This window comes from Sardina pilchardus, chromosome 14, assembly GCF_963854185.1.
Source record: "Sardina pilchardus chromosome 14, fSarPil1.1, whole genome shotgun sequence".
Taxonomy (NCBI): domain Eukaryota; kingdom Metazoa; phylum Chordata; class Actinopteri; order Clupeiformes; family Clupeidae; genus Sardina; species Sardina pilchardus.
The window spans coordinates 15134253-15157685 of record NC_085007.1 but is presented as its reverse complement, the minus strand read 5'-3'; the positions used below and the strand labels follow the sequence as shown (position 1 = coordinate 15157685).

Here is a 23433-nt window from a genome sequence, read left to right as displayed (position 1 = left end):
TGAGAGGAAGCTCTCAGGCCCTGCCACCTGAAAGAGTAACTAAAACCCACATGAGGGAGAGGGGGGGAGGAAGGAAGAAGAGAAAAGAGAGGAGGAGAGAGAGAGAGAGAGAGAGAGAGAGAGAGAGAGAGAGAGAGAGAGAGAGAGAGAGAAAAAAGAAGAGAGCACACACTGATCTTTCTGCAGGTTGCCTTTCAACTGAAGCGTCTGAACACTGCACATCAAAAGGGGCCTTCAGTTTTTACAGTCTCTGCTGTAAACGGAGATGCCCGCTTAGTGCCACCTGGCCGGCAATAAAGTGGAGGACGGCAAAGGGGGCTGAGGTGGCCCCACAATAGCCCACGTGCGTGCGCGCGTGTGTACGTGTGAGAGAGAGAGAAAGAGAGAAAGAAAGAGAGCAAGGGGGTTGAGAGAGAGCAAGAGAGAGAGAAAGCTGCAGAAGCCGCAGCACTGCAACTGACCATGTCCAGTTAATAATAGCTTTTATGTCCCCTGCTGCGCTGTTGGCTCTTCGTTTGCAATCTCCACTTTTCTCTTTGGTCTCCATTTTATTTAATCAGCCTGTCCCCCACCGTCCCCCACCCCCACTTTTTTTTGCACACATGCGTGCACGCACTCTCACTCACAGCACGCGTCGCGTACACACACATTCATGCACACCATACCAACTAGCATTTCCTCTTACATAACAGCAAATGGATCCACATGCACCAGTTGACTGCGCAGGTGCTTGACAACGGCTGTGCGCCCCATAAATCACAGTTACAGATCACAGTGCGTGTCCGTGTGAGAGTGTGTGTGTGTGTGTGTGTGTGTGTGTGTGTGTGTGTGTGTTTGTGTGTGTGTAAGTGAATAAGTCCCTCTGGTCCTACCTGGTGCAGCCTGTGTGTCGCCCCACTCGCTGGTGACCAGGACTTCGATGATCCTTATGTGGGAGTCAGGACTGGGTTCACAGCTATGCAGAGAGAGAAAGAGTGTCGGGACAGGAGGGGAGGGGGGGGAGGGTGTAGAAGGAAAAGACGAAAAAAGAGAGTGGAATCTGAAGTCAGCATTTTCAGCAGCATATGTGTGTGTGTGTTTGTGTGTGTTTTGTGTGCATGTGGGTGGGTAATCTGCGCTGGGCTTAGCGAGCGGGACTGGCGTCCGGCACTAATGCGTGCTCCGACAGCTGTTGAAGAGGGACTAAGTCGGTTGTCCAGAGCAGCCGGGGTCGTGCGTGTGGGTGCGAGGCCGAGGTTTTGGGGAGGGAGAGCACGCTGTGTGCCGCTCCGCCACATCTGATCGGAGATCTGACGCAGACCACCGTGGAGCCGAGGCCTCGTCTGTGCAGTGTGTGGGTGAGTGTGTGCGTACGTGTGTATTAGCATATCACATGTCAATCTGGGAGAGGCTGTGTGTGTCCACGCATGCCAGGTATGAGCTAGAGTATGAGCTTCTGTGTGTGAATTTGCATTTATCTGAGTATATACAGTATGTGTGTGTACATGTCTGTGTGAGAGAGAGAGAGAGAGAGAGAGAGAGAGAGAGAGAACTTGTCTATGTGTGTGGTAGAGAGTGCGTGTGTGCGCTTGTGTGTGTGTGTGCTTGTTGGTGTGTGTGTGTGTGCGTGTGCGTGTGTGTGCGTGTGCGTGCGTGGGTGCAGTGCCTACCTAGCGGCCTGCTGCCTGAAGAGCAGGGGGCTGAAGATCTCTCCCAGGGCGCGGGCGCTGAGCAGGTTGCGGGCCGACGCCTGGCACACGTGGGCAAGATGGCGCAGCAGGCACTGGAGCGCCAGCCAGTGCTGAGGGGGCACCGCCTGGGACTGCAGCACGCGACGCAGACGCACGGAACAATCGTCTGGGCTCGCCACCTCTGCTCACACACACACGCACGCACACACACACACAGATACACACAGAGAGAATGAGAAATGTGTTAAAGGCAAGGCAAGGCAAGTTTATTTATCTAGCACATTTCAAATACAGGGAGGCAATTCAATGCGCTCCACTTAACTAAAAGCACATTGACGAGGACAAAGAAAAGATCAAATATTGTTCAAAAGTAAACACACACACACACACAAGTTGTCAGGGGATGAAACAAAACCTGTGAAAAAAAGATCGACTTCACAGACACACACATGCACACGCTTTAACAGACCTCTGTGGGGAACACGAAGTACGCCTACCTGTGACCTCTTGGCAGTATTTCATACATCCCACACACACACACACAGTCACTCACTCTCGACGAAGGGGCTTCAAGGCAAATCTAACACCAAACTTTCAGATAACTGAGAACCTGGTGTGGTTGCTATGACAGCAGCGAGATTTGAAAGCAAAGACATACAGGAAGAGGAAGAGAGAAAAAAAAGGTCTTTGGTGTATCACTAATGGAAAGTTATTTTCTTTTTTAACAGCCCTACTTGCTCTCGACCGCAAGGGTTGATCGAAACGGTGAGCTCACCTTTAAGATGCTTCGACAAGAGCTATGCCTGCAAGACAGCGGCTGATATTCGGATGCAAAAGATGGTATCTAAATTCCTGGCACTTATTAACAGCATACACCCTGTTTCTGACCCATGTGACTATGAGACAGGCTGCATGACAGTGTCACAGAGAAAAGGAAGCAGGTAAAAACTAAAAAAGACAAAAAAAAAGGGGAACGGATCGGTACTATGAGCTTGTTGTGAGGGACATTTAACATTGTTGACATGTAGCAGGCTCTCGAGGGGTGGTCATTTGTAGTACTGGACATTGCGAACCTACGTGCCGAGGACAGCTGAGGCTGGGCACTGGGGCTTAGTGGGTGGGGGAAAGCAATCATTAACCAAGCATCAACGTTCCTATTAAGGTTCATCTGAGGCAATATTGAGCGTATACAAACACTGGTTTATTTACCTCAGCTGATGGAAGAAAGATGGGAAGGATCAACTACGGTACATATTTCACTCTGAGTACCTGAACAGGCTTAGTGGGAGCCTCTGTTTTGGAGTCCGATGTCATTTCCAGAAAGGAAAGCAAGCTGCTATGACCGCTGTGATTCTCTGAACTGCCTTTCCATCCCAGCAGTGTGCTTACCGATGGCCGTAAAACACACACGCTGACAATAGTTCATCTGCCAGCAAGTCGGTGTCAGGTGCTGCATCGGTTGAAGGCCGGAAGGCTTTTTTTCCCCCGGCAGAACAGCACCACCTAGTGGTTAGACGGGAGGCCGTGTGGCCTTTAGCTCAAGCTGGCTCAGTGCCTCAGGGCTGCCTCTTGGCCATCGTTTCTGAGCCGTCCATTTTAGAGCCACGCTGAGGTAGCCTGGGAGCGAGGACTGCCTTTGTGGACACAGCTAAGGCTAGTGGGGGGTGCGGGGGCTGGTGGTTTTCAAACAGGATGAGACAAAAAAAAGGAGGAGGGCATTTTCTCCCTCTCGTCTCTTTAAAAAAGGTCAGCCGATGCAGACACGTCCGCAATGGCCAACTGTTTCAAAAGTCTGAACAGATGGACCTCTTCACACACACACAGAGAGATACACACACAATCACACATAGATGTGCGCACACACACACACACACACACACACACAGTCATACACCTATTATATAACTAATGGGGTGTGGAGAGCTCACCTTGGGCAATGAGGACCAAATCGGTGTAGATGGCAGCGGGGACGACAGGCTGGGGAAGGTCTTGCAAGTAGCGCCTCAGTCCGTCACACAGCACGGGCAGGTCAAACTGGTCCAGGTCTGACATGGGGGCATCTGGACACACACACACACACAGAAATGGTCAGTTTTCCACGCCACATGTCCCCAGACTAAACCAACTGAGCAGGCAGTGTGTTGGTGGCGGGCGGCGAAGAGTGGCGACGTGACTCACCGCCGTCAAAGCACTGCCGGACCTCCAGGCCACCGCCCGCAGTGAAGGTGCGATACAGCGTGGGGTTGTCCAAACCTGGGGGGGGCAAAAACGTCCAATCAGGGCACAGAGAAACCTGCCACGTAAGCTTGCAAATCGAAACGTTCCTAGAAATGTTCCGAGCTGTAACCAGGGCGAGTCCTCGGGAGAGAGTTCTCCCCCCGAGGTGATAGCGGGAAATGGTGACAAAATATCGACGTTTGTTGCGTTTTAGGTCACTGTGAGTAAACACAGCTGCTAAATCGTCCCAAAGCGCCCAAAGCGTTAAAGGGGGTGTCGAGCAAATGTGATAACGGTGATGGGTGCTGGAGGAATGGTTGGCGTGGGGACCAGGGGGAGGAGGTGCGAAGAGACCTTACCCTTTCGCTCGATGGCCCCGATCAGACGCAGGAGCATGGGAGGAGCGATCTCAGGCGGCGCAAACTGCTCCATCAGGTCCAACAGCGTAGAGGCTGGAGGGGAAAGAAGAGGGAGAGAGAGAGAGAGAAAGAGAAAAACATTGTTAAGCTTTTTAGAAACATTGTTAGCTAGTCAGACAAGAGGTCTTATGTCAGCAGTTGAGAGAGTGGGGTTCAGTGCGGTTGACAATCTTGCTGGTCTGACAAACAGAATAGAATAGAATAGAATAATAGAACATATACTTTTTTGATCCTGTGAGGGAAATTCAAGTTCTCTGCATTTAACCCAATTTAACCGAATTAGTGAACACACAGCACACAGTGAACACACAGTGAGGTGAATCACACAACCCAGAGCAGTGAGGGGTTAGGTGCCTTGCTCAAGGGCACTTCAGCCATGGATTGGTCGGGGATCGAACGAACCGGCAACCCTCAGGTAACAAGCCCGAAGCCCTAACTAACCAGTAGGCCCCACGACTGCCCCAGCAACAGATACAGCAACAGATAAAACAAACACTGTGCTGCTCTGCATCGCATTCACACTACTGGCATTCCCATCCCATTCCCATCCCAACACCATCTGTCTGTCTGTCTGTCTGGTCTGTCTGGTCGGGGCATGCTGCGGTCTCTGGTTCCAGACATGCTGATGGGCAGCAGGAATGGGCCCAGGAACAGGAGCGCTGCTAGGACAGGCAAAGGGCTAGGGTGTGAAACATTTGAGCTGGGTGGTGTGCGATGGAATGGCGTGCGCGCGTGTGAGTTTGTGAGTGTGTGTGTGTGTGTGTGTTTGTGTGTGTGTGTGTGTGTGTGTGTGTGTGTGTGTGTGTGTGTGTGTGAAACAGAGGGAGAAACAGGGACAGAAAAAGAGTGTATGTGTGAGTGTACGTGGACAGGAAAGAAAAGTAAGAGGAGAGTTTGAGTGAGTGTATGTGCGCACGCCAGAGTCTGTATATGCGTGTGAGTGTGTGTGTGAGTGTGAAGTCCGAGCAAGTGAGAGTGTGTGTGTGCGCGGGTGTGTGTATGTATGTGTGTGTGTGTGAGTGAACTTCACAGTGCGAAGGAAAGAAGTGATTAACTGTGCACAGGAGCTGGACTGAGAGTGGGCCAAGGAGGGCTGAGCAAACAGAACCAGGGTCGGTCTGGCCTGCCCTGCTCTGGGTCGGCCCGGAGCGGCTCGGCCACATGCCTCTGATCCTCCAAAACCAGGTGCGCACATGAAAGAGCTTTATTTGGCTTCCCCGACCAGGACCACTGCGCTTAAAGGACTGGAGAAGGAAAAAAAAAAGAAAAAAAAAGAAAAGAAAATACTTCCCTGACTGAAAGGGCCCAATTGTTGCTACTTTTCGAGCCTACGGTCTCAAACGCAAGCCGATCATGAATGGAAGTCCTTCACCAGTCGTTCTTTTTAACTACACCGCCCGCCCCACCACTACCACCGCCACCACCTCCACCTCGCTTCATCTTTTTTCCATTTTTAAAGCAAATCACCGTTTTTTTTTTGTTTTTTTTTTTTGAAGAGAAATGAGGCAGGACCCACCCTGGCTGAAAAATTCCCAAACACGGCAAAATTAGTGTGCACCTGAGACTGCGCATTCATCACCGACGGTAGCCAAAGCACCTCGTTCAGTACACACCGGCTCGCTGCTGAAAGGGCATAAGCCGTCGGTGTGTGTGTGTTTGTGTGTGTGTGTGTGTGTGTGTGTGTGTGTGTGTGTGTGTGTGTGTGTGAATAAAGAGAGCCGCACAAGTACAACACACAATATTACTTGCTAACTCACTCACTCACTCACTCACTCACTCGGGCACACACACGCACGCACTTTTCACACACAGTCACTCACTCACTCATACTCGCCCACCTGTGGCAGGCCATCTGTTACCCATTACAGGCACTGAGTGCAAGATGCAGCCTTTTTCTCAGAAGTCTTCATCTGAGAGCTGGGATTGGGGGTGGTGAAGGTGGGGTGTGTGCATGTGTGCATGTGTGTGTGTGTGTATGTGTGCATGTGTAGTGTGTGTAGGGAGGTGAGGGATGGCTTGAGACACCGAGGGTGTCAAGAGGTGGGGGGGTGAGGGGGGAATGGACCCTGCCGTGTGCCTGCGCGGTTGTGGGACTGTCACCTTTTCACCTTCTGTCCAGATGACATCCTACACTGCCAACAGAGCCGCAGGCTGGACAGCAGGCAGACTGGCTTGACCCCGCTGACTGCTTTTGAGAATTCAAACAACGCCAATCACAGCCTAAAGTTAGCAACTCATCCTACTTTTAAAAAGAACCTCATTAAAGTGCTTTCCTGACGTTTTTTTTTTTTCTTTCTTAAAAGCACACACGTGACCAGCTTACTGGACACACTGTACTGACTGGCTGGCCGGCCATTTTAGACTGCTGCTGACAAAGTTGAACATTTTGGGTTCATGCAAACAAAAAAAATAGTAAACTAACAAACAAACAAAAGAAAAAATAAATAAACAAAATCACTTAACATCAACAGCCACGGACGGACACGTGGCCCTTATAAGAGACCGTAACTGGGCCAAGGTCTCCCCCCTCTCAGTGGGAACCGACTGTATAGGAACCCATAGACCTTAGTGTCTCTGAGGTCTCTAAAGGTGAGCCAAATCGCTGTCTACACGCAGAATCGGCCCGGGATTCCCGGAGGCGCAGTGTTTACTTACACAGGTTGGCATGGGCCGCAACGGGTTGACAGCACGTTGGCCAATCAGCTGCTTGGTGAGGAGAGATATAGAGTTGCTTCTCAGTATTGGGGGGAAAGTGTAAGGTGTGTGTTTAGGGGAAGGGCAGTGCGTACAGGGGGCTTTTGGGAGACCCGATCGCCGTGGCAGGATTGAATGACGTCCCAGAACATCCCACAACCCACCTAAAACCCCTCCGCCATTTCTCTGTTAGTGTTGCTGTGACACCTTCTGCTCTTTGGTCTCAGCAGACGCTGCACGAGTATTGTTGTCCACAAACACCCTCTACACACACACAAACACACATAGCACAGACCCCTCCCCCACACACTTACACACTCACACACACTTTCTCACATGTCTGCAAACGTTCCTCATCGTCGTCACTACTTCTGCTGTTTGTTTCCTGAATAAATAAATGCATCACGTTGGCAGCGTTCTGGTGTCAGGAGGGCTTCACACAGCCACAGCGCCGCTGAAGACAAAGAGGGTCTGACGGCTGACTGACTGGCTGCCTGGCTGACTCAGCCTGACGCTTCGACTCAGCAGACTGCTGGAGCCAGCCAGGCACCTCACCCGATTCCCGGCATTTTGCCCACATCGGTTTCAGTGCAGCCTTCCCTCCAACAACCCCCCCCGCCCCTTTCTGCCCTGAACGCCATCTCTTCAACCAAAAAGGTGGAAGCAATTAAAAGCACACTCATAAGCTAATAGGGGAAAAATTGACTGTGCCGTGGGTTTATTATGACCAGAAACAGATTTCTTTTCTTTTTTTTTTTTTTTAAACAGAGAAACAGTTTTTTCCAAAACAACCGCAATCCCCCCCCCCCCCCCCCCCACCCCTTTCTTTTTTTTACCTTGGGAACTAGCTTTCTCGTTCTCACAAAAAAAATGCAAACAAAACGGAAAACGTGTGAGATACCAAAGAGCAAAAAAAAACCCCAAAACAAAATACAAGAAAGAAACATGACCCTGAGAGGCGGCTTAAAAACTCAACCGACCAATCAGGGAGTCCGCTCCAACTGCAGTTACCCTGGCAACATGTGGAGGAGGAAGGGCCCCACGAAGCGAGTTCACACACGCCTAAGAGCTTGGCAGCCCTTCCTCCTTGTCCCAGAAGGCTTCAGTCTCGAGTTCAACCACGGATTGGGGAAGTGAGAGAGAGAGAGAGAGAGAAAGAGAGAGCGAGAGAGCAACAGAGAGAGAGAGAGAGGTGCGGCGTGGCGTGGCGCGGTGAAGTGCAGCTGCCGTCTCTGTGTTTTAAAGGAGAGAGACCGCCTGAAGCTTGCCGCGTCTGACTGAAACGGGTGAACTACTGTCTGCGGCCGGCTGGAGAGCCGTGGGTTGTTGAGGGGGTAGCATTCCTATAGATAGCATGCGCGGGAGTCTAATTAGGGAGGCGGCTTGTGTTAACCTGCACTTCCACGCCAGAGGCACTAGCCTCAAGACTTACTTTGAGAGCGTCTGTGTGTGTCTGTGTGTCTGTGTGTGTGTGCGTGTGTGCGTGTGTGTGTGTGTGTGTGTGTGTGTGTGTGTGTGGGGTTAGAAACACAATGACCAAGACCCACCAGAACTGCAGTCTTTGCTCTGAAGACACATCTTTAAGATAACCACTGTAAAGCCAAAAAAGCCCATCCTTCACAACAGCCTTTACTCTCCAAGTAGCTGTATGTGAAAATCAGATTTGACACCTGTGTTTTCAAGCGAGCTGCAATAATAGATAAAAAAAATATGAAAATAAAAAACTACTAATTCACACAACAAACTGCATTTGCCTGAAACAGACCAGCAGTTGATGTGAATACAAAAGCATGCTTAACGTTCATTGGAGATCGAGTTGCTGAGCTGCGGTGGGTGGGTGAAGCCCTGAAAAACGTAACTCTCTGCCTCCCCCTACACACGAAAAGATGTAAAAGCCCAACTGCAGTAACCAATGGTGAATATATAACTAATCTTCAAATATTTCACAAGTCCACAGGGTAAAAGGGCATAGCTCCTTAAAAGAAGAGATTATATTATTTGCTGTAGACTGGGCTTAGGGAACATTAAAAGGTATGATATTCCTCAACCAAACAAAGAAAAGGGTAGGCTAAAGAAACACATGAACATCACCAACACTTTAACAGTTGCATTTCTCCCCAGACACACAGACGGAGGCTAATTCATAGGTGCCTACAATGAGGTTAAAAAAGACGAAGCTTAAAATGGAACATTCTTCCACGGAATCACAATGGCTGCTTTCTGGGCATTCCTCCAAGAGATAGTCTATGCAAGCCTCTTCGCTCATGCCTTAAATAGGTAGCGGCCTCAAGATAATGATGTTAAATTAAGCTGAGCTGGGAGAAATCCTCATTTTAAAGCGAGGGGATAAAACTGCTGCATGTTGCCGCATGTGAGCTAGTTCCCTACTGGTGGCCCTTTATTACTAAAGCTTTTCCCCCCTAAAAGAAATCGATACCTGATCCATTGTTTCAGCTGAGACCAAACAAAAAAAAAAGGTTGGTTCTGCAGCAATACACAGAGGAAGGCTGCTGACCAATCGGTGAGAAGTACTGAGCCGCGCCTTCCCCGTCGCAAGAGAGTGAGACGGGTAGGGTCGCACGCAGGTGTCAAAACAGGTACGCGCTCCCCGCGGAGCGAAGTGGATCGGAGCGATGCGGGTGGCTTGGCTCTCGTCCTATCACATCACAAGGAGAGAGAGGCAGCCTTTGGACTGTTATGTAACCGCAGTGCACCTTGCCTGCGACGCAGAGGCAAACTTCACGTTCACATGCACACACAAAGGTGAAAAAAAAAAAGATGTGGGGAAGGGGGAAAAAAAAGAAGGGGGCAGCTACTTGCCAAAACCCTGGCAGTGATCCTCGTTCATATTTCATATCATGACTCCCCCAATCCCTCCCCCCTCTCATACTCCCATCCTTGCCTCCCATATTCTCCCTTATTCTCTCTCTGTGTCTCTCTCTCTCTCTTTCCCTCTGCTCCCCCTCCCCCTCTAACGTGTTGCTAATCCTCCGAGCAGACATGCTTGGCCCGCTGTAAGGAGCTTTGCCAGTTCAGCCCTGCCTAGGCCTCTGCCTCTGGAGGCTGGGGCTGTGTAATGAGAAGCACATGTGTGCTCTCTCACGCACAGCCGCCTCATAAAAAGACCTCTTTTTCTCTTTTTTTTTTACTGGAACTGTGAGCTGGGCCAAGCAGCTCCTCCATTGAGCAGCGCTTAAACAGGGAAATCAAATTACAACCTGCGTCCATATTTTTTTTTTCACCACCATCAACCCCCCCCCCCCCCCCCTCCTCCTTTCGAAAATGACCTCAAATTAAGTTGTGAGGATTTTTGTGTGTGTGTGTGTGTGTGTGTGTGTGTGTGTGTGTGTGTGTATGCACATGTAGTTTTTGTGTGCGAGTATGTATGCGCATTTAGTGTGTGTGTGTGTGTGTGCATTTAGTTTTTTTTTTGTGTGTGTAATGTGTGTGTGAGTGTGTGAATATGTCTTAGGATGGCGTGCCATCTCACCCGCGCACTTTTGACCCACAACCTCAGATTGGTTCAGTGAGCCCAGAGGCCGGGCTGCCACACTGTTCCTCCCTGCTGGGAATGATTTAACAAGTCCTGATCGCCATTACGCAACCCCACGGCAGGCACTTCATTTACAGGGACCCCACCCCAGCGGTCATGGGGCGCTACGCGGAAACTAGACACTTTAATTTTACTAGGAAAGAAGGAACAAAAAAAAAAGAAAAAAAACCTCGCCACAAATTCAATTCAACTATGGCGTGACACTGTGGAGGAATTTCGATGCCAGAAATAAGGAGGGGGGGAAAGGAATCTACATAATTAGCGACATGCAGTGCTCTTGGAGCGCTGCTGCCTGCTACTCTAGCGCCTGTAGCATCTGCGGTAGCGCTGTCCACTGATTATCTAGCATAGTTAGCGTAGCACTTAGCGTAGCACTTAGCGTAGCCAACAACAGCACCTTCATGTGCCACCCACATTCTTCGCCTTCGGCTTCAAGAATGAGCTCTCGTGGACAATCGGCCTGATTCATCACAATGCTAAATCTGTCCAACAAACCGCAGACCGTCCAGCCTAGACGCTCGCCTCTCTCCGCAAGCTCATGTCATGACTAGTGCCACCACAGAGCACCCCGCGGTCATCCGGAGAGACGGCCACGACTTCAGAGACAGTCTGTGGCGTTGCGCACGAGAGAGAGAGAGAGAGAGAGAGAGAGAGAGAGAGAGAGAGAGAGAGAGAGAGAGAGAGAGAGAGAGAGAGAGAGAGAGAGAGAGCGAGCTTCCGTTAGGGCTGTCTGTTATGAAAGACATTCTGATGGTGCATCCATCAAATGGCATGGACAGCAGCTAAAGAGCGGTTGAGAACAACGCAAAAAGGAGAAGTTGAAGTGCAGTGGTAGGGGGTGGTGGCCAGGTTCTGTACATTCAAACATGGAAGCTCTCCAGCTGGTTCTGTTGTCAGGCTAGGGGAGGGGAAAGTAGTGGGCATTCTTTGTGCGAGTCAGGCAACAGTTCCCCTTCACAGCAAGTGAAAAAAAGAAAGAGGAGACCATAAGTGAGAGAGAGTGAGGGGGAGAGAAAGAGAGCAAGGGGGAGCGAGGGAGGGAGGGAGAGAGAGAGAGCGAGCAAGAAAGAGAGGGAGAGAGAAAGAGGGAGAGAGGAGGAGAGGAAGAGTTTGAAAAAAATAAAAAATAAAAGAACTGCTCAATGCAGCAGATGTTCGCCTGTGCGTTTAAGAGGCCCAGGGAAAGGAGAGAGCAACATTATCTCAAACTCCAGCTATGCAACATGTACTCTTACTGCTCTCTCCCTCTCTCTCTCTCTCTCTCTCTCCGCCAGAGCTACTGGTTCTCACTCTTTTCTTCCGTGACTGAGGGCACTATTCAAAGTCTCCTCAAGCGCTGGTAGTTTCCAAGAAACTTGCTGGGTTTTGGAGTACATTCGCAATTTGGGTGGAGACACTAGGAGAATGATGTAATTTTTGCAATGTGATGTATCTATGCATGGCTCAGGGAACGTGCTTCTCACGCAGCTGCAAGGCACAAACTCAAAAACTCGAAACGCTTGGAAGCCAGAGGAACTCGGTGCACTTTAGATCACGCAGTGCTGCGCCTCCAATCCTGGAGATCTGGATAAATTATGGGACGAGAAGGCAAAAACTATTAATCTTCTTTTGCCTGCAGCCAAAAACCCTCACCAAATAAATGTCTGTTCCGTAAAAAAAAAATACTGGAAATACAAACAACCAGTGGCTGAAGATAGCCATCGAAGAAAATCAAAAAGAAAGAGTGACTAAAAAAGAAAAAGAAACAGAAGATGGAAAAGAGAAGAAAAAAAAAAACAAAGCATCAGGTTTCCTTGTGCGAAACAAAGCACGTAGGCCCTGCTGGGGCTTGCAGGAGAGTAACCCCCCCCACCCCCCCCAACCCCTTCTCCTCCTCCTACTTTTTCTGGTCCTGACAAAGCAGAAGTCTTATCATCCATCCATTTTACTGCGTGAACTGCAAGCACTGGGAGAGAGAGGGGGAGAGTTCATCTGCTACAATGGCATCCATTTTAACTCTAGCAAAAACAGCACCAAAGTTCTACGCACGCTGCCTTCCAATTTCTACTGACTCGCACTCACTCTCAGCTCAGAAACAACCCCCCACTCACCCTCCAAATTCACGCGTACGTGTATTTTGTATCGCGGCTGTGATCGCACAGTGGCGATCTGACCCTACGCAGTTGAAGTAGTTTGCATACAAGTTTAACGGCCACAGGCCAGTGGCCGGCGGCTGGCGGCTGGCGCAGAGGCTGAGCTAAGCGCCTGGTAAGTGTGCTAACGTGCGGACGGGAACAGAACAGGCTCTGCTTCATGGGAAAATTACTGGCATCAGATTGTGTTTCAGGCAGAATCTTTCCATCTCGGGCCCTCACGGCAACCGGCCAGACACACACACACACACACGCACACACACACACACACACACACACACACACGCACGCACGCACACAGAAGCTGATGAGAGCGAGAACGAGAGAGAGAACGAGAACGATGAAAAGATTGCTTTGATGATGATCTGTGACCAACCACTGAAAGTTTTTCTTGATTTTCTTTTTTGTTTTAGAAGGTAGCATAGAGAAGATTTTGCTATCTCCTCGCGTTGGGTTTCTCAGGAGATAAAATGCTAAAGCTGAACCTTGATGGACGTGTGGGGACACTTTGTGACGCAGGTTTTTAAATATCATCAGTGTAGACTGGTGTGCAATGGTCTAGGATCTTGAAAGTTATTTTGTGTCTGTGAGAAAATATGCAACTTTAACAAGTGTGGGTAAGAATGGCGTATACGTGCGTGTGTGTGTGTGTGTGTGTGTGTGTGTGTGTGAGTCTGGTAACATGGGTATCCGGTCACTGAAAGGCCTGCAGAAAAGAGCTCACATTTGTGTTTCGAGAAAGCCTGGGAGCCATACCAGGCAGGAATTCCACATCTGCTGGTCTCAAGTAAGCCCCTATGGCTCAAAGCGAGAGCGAGAGTGTGAGAGGGAGCATTTCTGTGTGTGTGTGTGTGTGTGTGTGTGTGTGTGTGTGTGTGTGTGTGTGTGTGTGTGTGTGTGTGTGTGTGTGTGTGTGAGAGAGAGTGTGGTGGGGAGAAAAAGAGGAAAGAGATGGAGGAGAGGCCCCCTTTTTCTCCTCTACACTTCCAACTCCCCCTGACAAACTTTCCTGTGCACCCAGAGTCGACACCAGGAACATTATCAAAACATTAAAAAGAAATAAAAAAAGCAGGCCTGCCCGACCACTGGAGCTGTGCACACAGAAGTGTGAGTGAGAGTGAAGGAGAGAGAATGAGAGCGGGGCTGAAGGAGAGGAGAGGGGAAGAGGGAGCATGGAGGGAGCTTTCAGTCGCAGGTTGTAAATCACAGACACTCACGCAAGAGCACACACACACACACACACACACACACGCTCTCTCTCTCTCTCTCTCTCTCTCTGGGGCAAGAAGAATTCTGCCTGTAGTCCTGCACCCCCCAGGCCTTTCAAGCCTTCGGCCCCTCACTCCTGTGCCCCCCCCCCCTCTACACACACACAAACTTTTCTTCTCTTGGTGCTACATTCACACTCCCTCTGCAGACCCAGGCTCAAAGCCTTCAGCACGGTTGCTCTTCATGTTGGCAATCACCCTTTGCGAGCTCAGAAAAGAATTTCACAATCTTACCAAAAAGAGCATGTAACCCAAGAGACAAGGAGGGGGGGAGAAGTGAGAGAAGCAAGAAGAGAGACAAAAAAAAAGAAAAGATTCTGTTGCACTGCAAGCCAAGCTGCAAGATAACTTAGCTGCAGTGAGCGGCGTTAAGTACTTTTATCATAATAACTACCCTATCAATGCAAGGCGGGCAACATTTTCTGTGCACCATTCTTAGCTCGAGACCACAAACATATGCTCCAAATGAAATAAAGACAGTGAGAGAGCAAGAAAATTATGCTGTAACAAATATCTGATGACTACACCAAAATGTGAAGCAAATTCGACCTAAAAGGGGAAGCAAATGGTTTGTTACGGAACACAACCTCGTCAGGAGGAAAACCACAGCCGTACTCCGAGGCAGAGTGGAGAGGCTCAGGCCTTCATGAATGGGGAGCCCAAGGCTCGCTCCTTCACTCAGTGGAAACAAGTTCAGCCTCAGGGATTTTCAAGGCAGGCCAAAATAATCTGGCTAAAACCCGCCCCTCCCCCCTCCCTTTTTGTTCCTGTACCACTACCTCCCAGCATCCAAAATGGGGATTTTTTGTTGTTGAAGGTTTGAGCCATTTCTGTACACTTGTACAGAATGTGTACATTTATTGGTGCGAAACGGAACGACAGGCAAAACCGTTTTTGTGTCTGACACAAACAATTTCCTCCTTTTCACCGTTTTCAACAACTCAACACAAAACTCTGGTAATGTTGTGCTGGTACCAGGTGGGGTGGCATCACAATGCACAGGGAGCTGGACTGGAGCCAGTGGCATTGTCATCTAGGCCTGGTTAGCATTCAACAGGGGGTGCCGCGTACCGCCACTGCCATCAAGGCAGCAATTGTAGTCAGTGTACGCCTCACCAGTGCCCCCATCCACCCACCCCCCCTCCACACACACACCCCCAAAACACTCATCACATGCGTTCCGTAAAGCCAATCAAAGTGGGCACAAAACAAAAGCACGACACAAAAGGACTAGCGCCAGCCGCGGCAAACCTTCCCCCCACCGCTGTCACACTCGATGTCCACATCACAATTCATCTTTGAAGTGCAGAGAAAAATGGACATTTCAGCGGCTGGTTCGCGCAATAAACACAAACATTAGCGGTGTGCTGTGCACTGCTGCTGTGCTGTTGTGTTGCGCTGCGCTTCCAATGTCGCACTCTCTGATCGGAATCATGCTGGGGGTGAAGAGGGGGGGAAGGGGGGAGGGGGGCGTGCAGGGCTTGATGGCCTTCCAAACCCTCTTGATTATAAGGGAGCGAGAGCGAAGGCGAGCGAATCGCCTTTTTAATTGAATGTTCTAAGCGCCGAGCACAGCAGTGGCAAAACAACTCCATGGCAACGGCTCTGGTCCGGTTCTAGCAAGATCAGGGCATGGGGAGGAACATGAGGCAAGGGAAAAAAATAAAAATAAAAATCAGTCAGTCAGTGAAACGCTCTTCGTCCCACTACCGCTGCCTGGAGCTACGCATGTAGAATTGTCGGTGGCACCCCGTGGGTTCCAGACATGTTGACTCTGTGTAAACTGAAGGTAAGTTTCAGTTCGCTTCAGCATCAGCCAGAGGGAACATGCCCAGGCACATCGCCAAACCCACTGAACCATGCCAAACCTGCCGTTACAATCAGATTCAAACAAGGGCATCCATGCCCACCCCCACGCTCAGCATAGGCCTGATGCAGTGCTTGCTTGCCTGCCAAGGCAGCAGGGGATGGAGCTCCAGAGCACAAAATGGTGAGATTACCACAGCTGAGGAGTAACTCGCTGTGCTTTCCCCAGATAGATAGAGAGAAAGAAAGACAGAGAAAAAAGGAAAGGAAGAGTGAATGAAAGCAAGGATGAATGAGAGAAAGCCAAAAAGAGAGACAGAAAGAAAGAAAGAAAGGGGGGGGGGGGTGTCAGCAGGCCAACATCTAACTCTAAACTGATCTCAATAAGATCTCAACTTTCAAACTGATGAAATTCTGCTTCAGTCAAACGGAAGAAACAGCAGTTTCAGACTGAGCACATTGCAAGCGGAGTTCTTTTGAGCAGGGGCTTTCAGTTATGGCAGCCATTTTGGGCAAGTAAGTACAGTAGATGAACAGCTGACTACTAGGGGAAGAAAGCAAAGTTATGGTCGAGCAAAACTTATATATAAAAAAAAAACACCACCTCGAAAGAGAGAGTGAGAATGAGTGGCAATGACAGGGGATGAGCAGACAGTTTGGTGAATTCTTGCCACATGAGGAACACGCTCTGCAACAGCGTCATGCGGCTTTCTGAGCCATGCGACATAGGCCACCTGACTGACGCACTACAGTTTCTCCATCCACGCGCAAATCAGTCACCCCGTCGTAAACTGACCACAGGTCACATATCACATACATGGGTAAATCACAAGATTGACTTAGGCTAAAATGAGAGTGAAGTGTGCGTGTTAGCCAGTGCAGTCCTGGTGCTCACCTTGTTCGCCGTCCGAGTCAGTCTTTGTTGGACCTGGGGCGACAGGTAGAGGCCTGGGAGGTCTTGGTTTTGGGGTGGGAGGCGAAATCCTCTTCTTCCCAATGAACTCCACGTAGGTCCCAGGGAAGTCCCCCTTCTCCTGGGTGGTTTCGTTGAAACCAGGCAGCCAGCCTATGTCCTCTGGCTTTTCCTCCATGCCATCCGCGAAGCCGAGGGCCGACAAGGCACCTCTGCTAACTATCAAGATGTCCCCAATATGCAGACTAATGTCCTCTTCCCTTTCCTTCTTATAGTCATAAAGCGCACGGTACTGGTATCCTTCAGCGCTCATCTTGATATTTACTTACTATTTCACAGCTGATATTTCACGGTAACGACAAATCCTTCCAGTTGAGGATCACCGTACTTAAGATTTTTCTTTAAAGAAAAAAAAAACTTCTATACATACACCACACAGCAACTTGTAAATGTCCTAACAAAAACGTTGAGTGTCTTATATCATTCTCAGGAGTTCTGGAAATAATCTCATGAAGTTCTTCAGGTCATATTAATGGGCCAATGGTCCATGGCACCCGCATGGTGCTTTAGACAGAGTGATCCCATTTGCAAAAGGCCTGCAGAAGATAAGTCATGTGTGTTCCCCTAACCTGTAAAAGTGAGAGAAAGAGAAGCCATTTTAACAGGATGCAAGGAAGCAATCATGTACAGATGAGGACGTGCAAGCAAAAGTAAATAAAATCCTATGTTATTGTTCTGTTGTTGATATAGTGCGGAGTACAAGGCTGTGTTTATTTGCTGCCTTGAATGTTTGGCTACAATGATTAAAATTCAAGAATGCAACTTGCTGAAGAAAACGAGAACATTTCGTTAGCATTGTTTCATGCAATAATAGAGATTGAATTTATTTGGCCATATATGTACCAACAATGCTGAACTGACATGACACATTTACAACAGCGCCTTTAAGGAATTATGCAACTCTAAAACCATGTCTAGAAGAGCAAAGGTTTATTTGAACGCTACCTATCAATACAGTCTGACAACTGATTTTAATTTATACAAATAGTGACGTACATAAAATAACGTACAGTAATTTCAGACATTTAAGATGTTTCTGAACATTACGCAACTATATTAAATTAAACACATTTCTGCTTGAGGTTTTCGTACGATAAAAAAAATAACGTTAAACTTAAAGTTGGCTTTCTAGTGCCCTTCGCATAACTGGATAACGTTAACTGCACACAGTTTGCTCCACTCATGGGATTGAAGTTGCTTGCCACGTTTCGGCCACAGATCGGCATGCAAATCTAAAGACTGCGGATAACGGACAAGAATAACCTTTCGTTCGACACACAGGTACCGCATGGTGATAAGAAGCATTAGGAGGGTAGTCTTTCACCAAATTTAGAGCATAACCGTTACTATTTTATTTTATTTTCTTCAGCAGGTTAGCTAGCTAGGTCTCAAAACAGTTATGTGTAGCTTGATAGCTAGCCAGCTAACTATATCACCAACTAGATAGCCAGGGTAGCTACCTTGCTAACTACGGGCTTACTTGGGAAGAGCAGCCCCAACTTAACGTTTACCAGGATAAGTAGTCCACAACGATGTAAAATACCATGATAACATAAACCAGATAAAATAATTACCCAGCAACCGTCAAATAAACACGTTATTGCACATACACCTTTGTAAACGCTGCAGCGTTACACAAATTCACGAACATTCCTGAACAATAAGGAACTTGCACCATAAGCATGGAACATGCAGTTCTGTAACTAACGTTAGGCAAAACAATACATTTCAGACAAAATTTTATTATAAGCCAACAAAGACAGAGTAACTGTTTGTTATTGGAGTTATTATCAATAGAGTACAAACACAGTTTGGTTGTACATTTAAGCACCTGTGCCAACACTGACTAAAATGTGGACACAAAACGCTAGGCTACATAGCTAGCGATTTAGCTATACTTACTTGCGTGATAGGGGCCCAGTCAAAAGCTAGCTAACCCGACTAAATCTTCCTTCCTTCCCGTAAAGGCTATGGTAACTGTAAGATCCGATGGTTCTTCCAGTAGAAAAAAAGACCAACTGTTTGCAGGGAATATAAGAAAATAAAGTTTCGTTCCTCGGTATAAGTCTGGGTAGTGAATCCAATTGTACCCGATCGTTGGAAAGTAATATAAAGTGTAAATTTAGATGGCTCGTGCACCCGATTTACAGGACGACTCCGCCCGAGTGACTGCAGCGCAACCCTATTCCAGGCTGGGCACTGTCGGACACGGACACGTCCATCAAGTTGCGTCACCAGCAAACCGCACGTACACTCCACCCTCACAAGCTATCACTCCGCCTTAACTAGTTAATATGTGAAACCCTAGCAGCCTATGCGAGTGCTCCCAGCTTGTACTGCTTCTTTGCACGCAATGGGTAGGCTCCATATGAAACACCCACCTGAGAATGTTACATAACGTTATCGTATGAAAGTGTTTCTTATCGTTTCCTTGGATGTCATTTAGCGTACATGCTGATACCAAATACATTTTAAAGATAGTCTATTAGGGTTAAATAATCTTATGTCGTCAGTTTTTGTAGCTTTCAACAAATAGCTCACTCGTGTCATAATTGCTACCCGTGTAATATTAGGCTAATGTCAGTCTGTGCCATATAGATTTACCCAATTTCATTGTAGCCTATAAGCTACATCACGAAACATGAAACTTTCTACACCAGGATAGCTGTCAAAGATGATAATAGGGTACCCTTAAAATGTAAGAATGTAGCAACTGAATAGAAACATGTTATTCTTCCGTTTCCATAAATTAAATTATGTAGGCATACTTATTCCAAGAACTGGAACAGGCAGGCAGCTTGTCAACCGGGGGGAAGAGTCCATCAACTCAAAGCTATAACTTTAATAGGGGAATTTCCAGAGCGTCTGGAAATGCATCTCAAACGAATGAAAAAGGCTTTGATTAAATTCAGCTTGAATGGAAAGGGACATACATTTTTGTCATTAGGGAAAAATACATTTGTCAAATTATGCCAACTTGAAACCTAAAACATGAAATTGAATTTAAACGTAGATGTGTATTATGAAAGGGTTCTTTTAAAAAGCATCCCTTTCAAAACTAGCTGCATTGTTCACTTTGCTATCCATCATTATATGTATGACAGAAACTTATATTTGATTATCATTCTCCATTCAGAGGTAGTCTAGCCTATGAACTACAAAACAGCAATTCTTTGACAGAAAACAGAATACATCCTCACATGACTGTGAATGTGGGTGGCCTAATTATGGAAGAGAAGAGAGTAGCCAACAGAAATCCCCTGGCAAGTAGGCTATCCTGCCTAGGCCCTGCCAGAGAAGTACCGAATAGCTTTTCGAGTGCAAATAGGCTCTTCATATGCACTCCAACCACAGAGAAACCAGCAGAGGTTACACCTTTCAAATCTGCTGAGGGGTACAGGAAGGAGAGGCTACACGAGAAGATCAGAGAGTTCTAAGTTCCAAAAGGTCCCCCTAGAAAGGCACTTTGATGAATAAAAAACACATTTATGTATATTGCTGTGAAAATAGCCTATGAAAACATACCAACACTGACTTTTAACTATATGAATGTTAGCTATACAGTTTCTAATTATGTTGGAGGTTCCATCTGTTTCAAGTTTTCACATGATTTATGGTCAGATTTTTGTGTACATTGAATTTATGTCATGGTTTATCTGTGTGAAATATGCAGTGTTTCAATGTTTCGATTTCTGTAAATGAAACAAATGCCGTCAGTGCCGTCAGTAATCACTTGCATTCAAATTTTGGGGTGGTCAAAATCCTAACTAATAAAACTTTCATAAATATTTACCAGTTCTGATATTTTTTCTCTGTTTCCAGGAAATATCATATACGTTTGTTAATACAGTTCAACCTAAAAAAGAGAGAAAGTTGTCAAAAGAAAGAAACTATTACAATACTGTGTACAGGATCAGATCTGGAGTTGTCACTGGTGATTGAATTGAATATTTGAACTACCAGACCATGTAATCCTTTCATTCTGCCCCCTGATTGCATTGTGGATCAGACAGCGTGGACCCATCTGCCATATTGGAAGCAAACTAGAGTGGTGCTTTAAAGTAGTTCCATATGACAAGTCTTTGCACCGAAATTATAAGATATGTGATGGTCATTGCTACTGTAGATTTTTTTTTTCCGTCTTTAAAATGATGGGATCATAAGCAGGTAGATGTAGTAATGTTTATTTATTTAGCATGCAGTACAGCACAAAGGGTGGCTAGATTTCAGATTGAGGTCCTCCCATAAGGGCAAGCCTATAATTGTTCTCTGAATTACTGTTTCATTGCACGGTGTAAATTCCACCTTGCTTAATTCCCATTAATATGTACATTCATCAGCTTTATACCAGACAGTCATGCATAACTGATACTTATAAAAGCATGGATCCTGAACACAGCATGAAACATGAATCCTCATATCATCCAATCACCATAAATTAATTAGATCATTGTGCCATCGCTGTTATGGAGAAGGATACAAAAGTGTACAGCCCCCCCCCCCCCCCCTCAATAGTACCACTCTTGCATTGGCTAGGAGCCAGCAAACTGGCCGCAGGGACTCGCCTGGATGTTACATAAAGAGGTTATTCAGATCGGCCCCAGCAGCCCCCAGAGTGAAACAATAAAAACACAACAGATACTGACAGCTGAGAGACAGACAGACAGAGAGTGTGTGTGTGTGTGTGAGAGAAAGAGAGAGACAGAGAAAGCGAGAGCGCATATGGGACAGGCCGGCCTGTAAAAGTAGCCAGAACTGCTTCATCTGCTCCATCCACAGGTGTGGTTACTCGCTGAAAGGGCAACCAAAGTTCTGCAATAATAACTGCCGTAGCATGCATGCCATAGGTGTAGCAAGAGAGCTGCTGGCATGTCTGGGTGGTCCCTCTCGCAGTCATCGCACTGGCAACCGAGAACAGACAGGCCTACAGGCAGAATTCAATTAAAAGCAATTATTTCCATATCATCAATCTAATGCCAGAAAACATAATGGGCTGTACCTACATTTAGTAGATATTTCACACCCCTCTCTGCTATTATGGGATTTACTGACTTTTTTTTTTTACAAGGGTGATATACCAGACCTGTGCGGTTTGATGCCAGGAAATAACTTTCATAATTGTTTACTAAATGACCTCACTTTATTGACTGAATTATGGCTCTGGATCTCGTCAACACACTGTGCTTTTGCACAGATAGTCTGCCATTTGAAATATCCTATGGAATGCTCCATGCAAGGCACAGTCATCGACTGGTGAATGACATTGTCTGTAGGACTGACACATGCCCTGAAGCAATTTAAACGCTAACAGATGTGCATCTGCTATGCAGTCACACAAGAGCATAAATAAAAAAAATGTTGATGTACAGAATCTTATGAGAAAGTCTGCCCCTTTTGAAGTCGCCATTAGAATATGGCTGAAAGGCATCTTGGCCTCCAGAGCAGTTCTGAGATCTAAATGAAGGGCAAAAAAAAGTGTCTATAGACCTGCTTGACAGTGAATGTCTTGCATGAATGTCACAATCCCAGGAGACAAATATGGGCCCCTTGCTTCCCTACTCCTTCCCTCTCTCTCTCTTCATGGAATGTGCATTTTGCATACATAATTCAGATTCTAATGCTCTTTACATTCAAATGCTCACTGAGCATTCCACATTACCTTTGCATGGCATATAGTAGATCTCCCTTCGAATGTTAATGGCCTACAATTAAGAGTGTTACGGTTAATAGAAACTTCCTCTTGACTTTCCGTCATCAAAAGAATGAGAGAACCCCCCCCCCCTTCCTTTTCATTTCTGCAGGCTCCTTTGAAGCGAAAAGGAAAGTCGACTATTCACAGGTTGTTGCCCTTGGCACCCAGCCAACGGCATAGGATCAGAGGCCTGTTATATTGTTCCATAAAAAAAAACTGACCACAGGTAGAGGTGTATAACATGCAAGTTTTCATTTGAGCTACAGTTTATACAGCCTTTATTCTGTTTTCAGATACAGCCTCAGAAGGGTTCATCTGGATCGTTGTTGAATGGTTGCGGCTTGTGCTTGGTGCTAGCATTGTCAGCTGTCCCTTTCTGCTTTCCAGACAATGAGGTAAGATTTGTTATGGTACGGCACAGAACCTGAATGTGCCCATCTGATTGGGACTGGGACCTCCACAGCCTCTCCATTCTTATGCTAATCAAATATGGGTATTTGACCGAGATTCATTGAAGACCACCAACTGGCACTTGAAGATGGAATTCCATAACATCAGAAAGTAGTACACAAACATACGCAATATTCAGTGCCCAGATGGATTGTTTTGAAACAATATAAAAGAGTCAACAAATAGCATCTGAAAATGTGCAGCTAGAGTAGCAGTTGCACACAATAGATCTTAAGTCCTCAAGTGTCCGAAGCCAGGGCTTGAGAGCTGATTATGCAGTAACATGACCTACAAACTCACAGCTGGGCGACTATGGCTGGTGACTATAAAATAGTGCATAGTTCATGGCTTTGGAGGTAATAATTTAGAGCACTGTCACTGTTATAGATTGATCATGTCATCATTGTAAATGCTTTAGCATAGGTCCTTGATCGTCCATATCGGGTAGAATCCATCTACATGCCATTATGCATGTGGTGTGTTGAGACAAGCAAAGGAATACATTAGTGATTTTTTTTTTTTTTTCTTTACGAACGAATGAGAGCTTCAGGTACGTGAC

At 47.2% G+C, this 23433-nt stretch overlaps 1 protein-coding gene across 1 annotated transcript in view; it reads right to left on the bottom strand.

Moving 5' to 3' along the window:
- Positions 1 to 18927, bottom strand: part of pik3r1 (phosphoinositide-3-kinase, regulatory subunit 1 (alpha)) — a 32424-nt gene extending 13497 nt beyond the window's left edge. Inside the window, exons 1-7 of the mRNA XM_062555008.1 lie at positions 18635 to 18927; positions 16655 to 17301; positions 4247 to 4339; positions 3849 to 3923; positions 3599 to 3730; positions 1650 to 1851; positions 873 to 955 (exon numbers count right to left, since the gene is read on the bottom strand). Coding sequence (XP_062410992.1) covers positions 873 to 955; positions 1650 to 1851; positions 3599 to 3730; positions 3849 to 3923; positions 4247 to 4339; positions 16655 to 16985 — 916 coding nt within the window. The 5' untranslated portion in view covers positions 16986 to 17301; positions 18635 to 18927. The remainder of the gene's footprint in view (positions 1 to 872; positions 956 to 1649; positions 1852 to 3598; positions 3731 to 3848; positions 3924 to 4246; positions 4340 to 16654; positions 17302 to 18634) is intronic.
- Positions 18928 to 23433: the final 4506 nt, after the last annotated feature.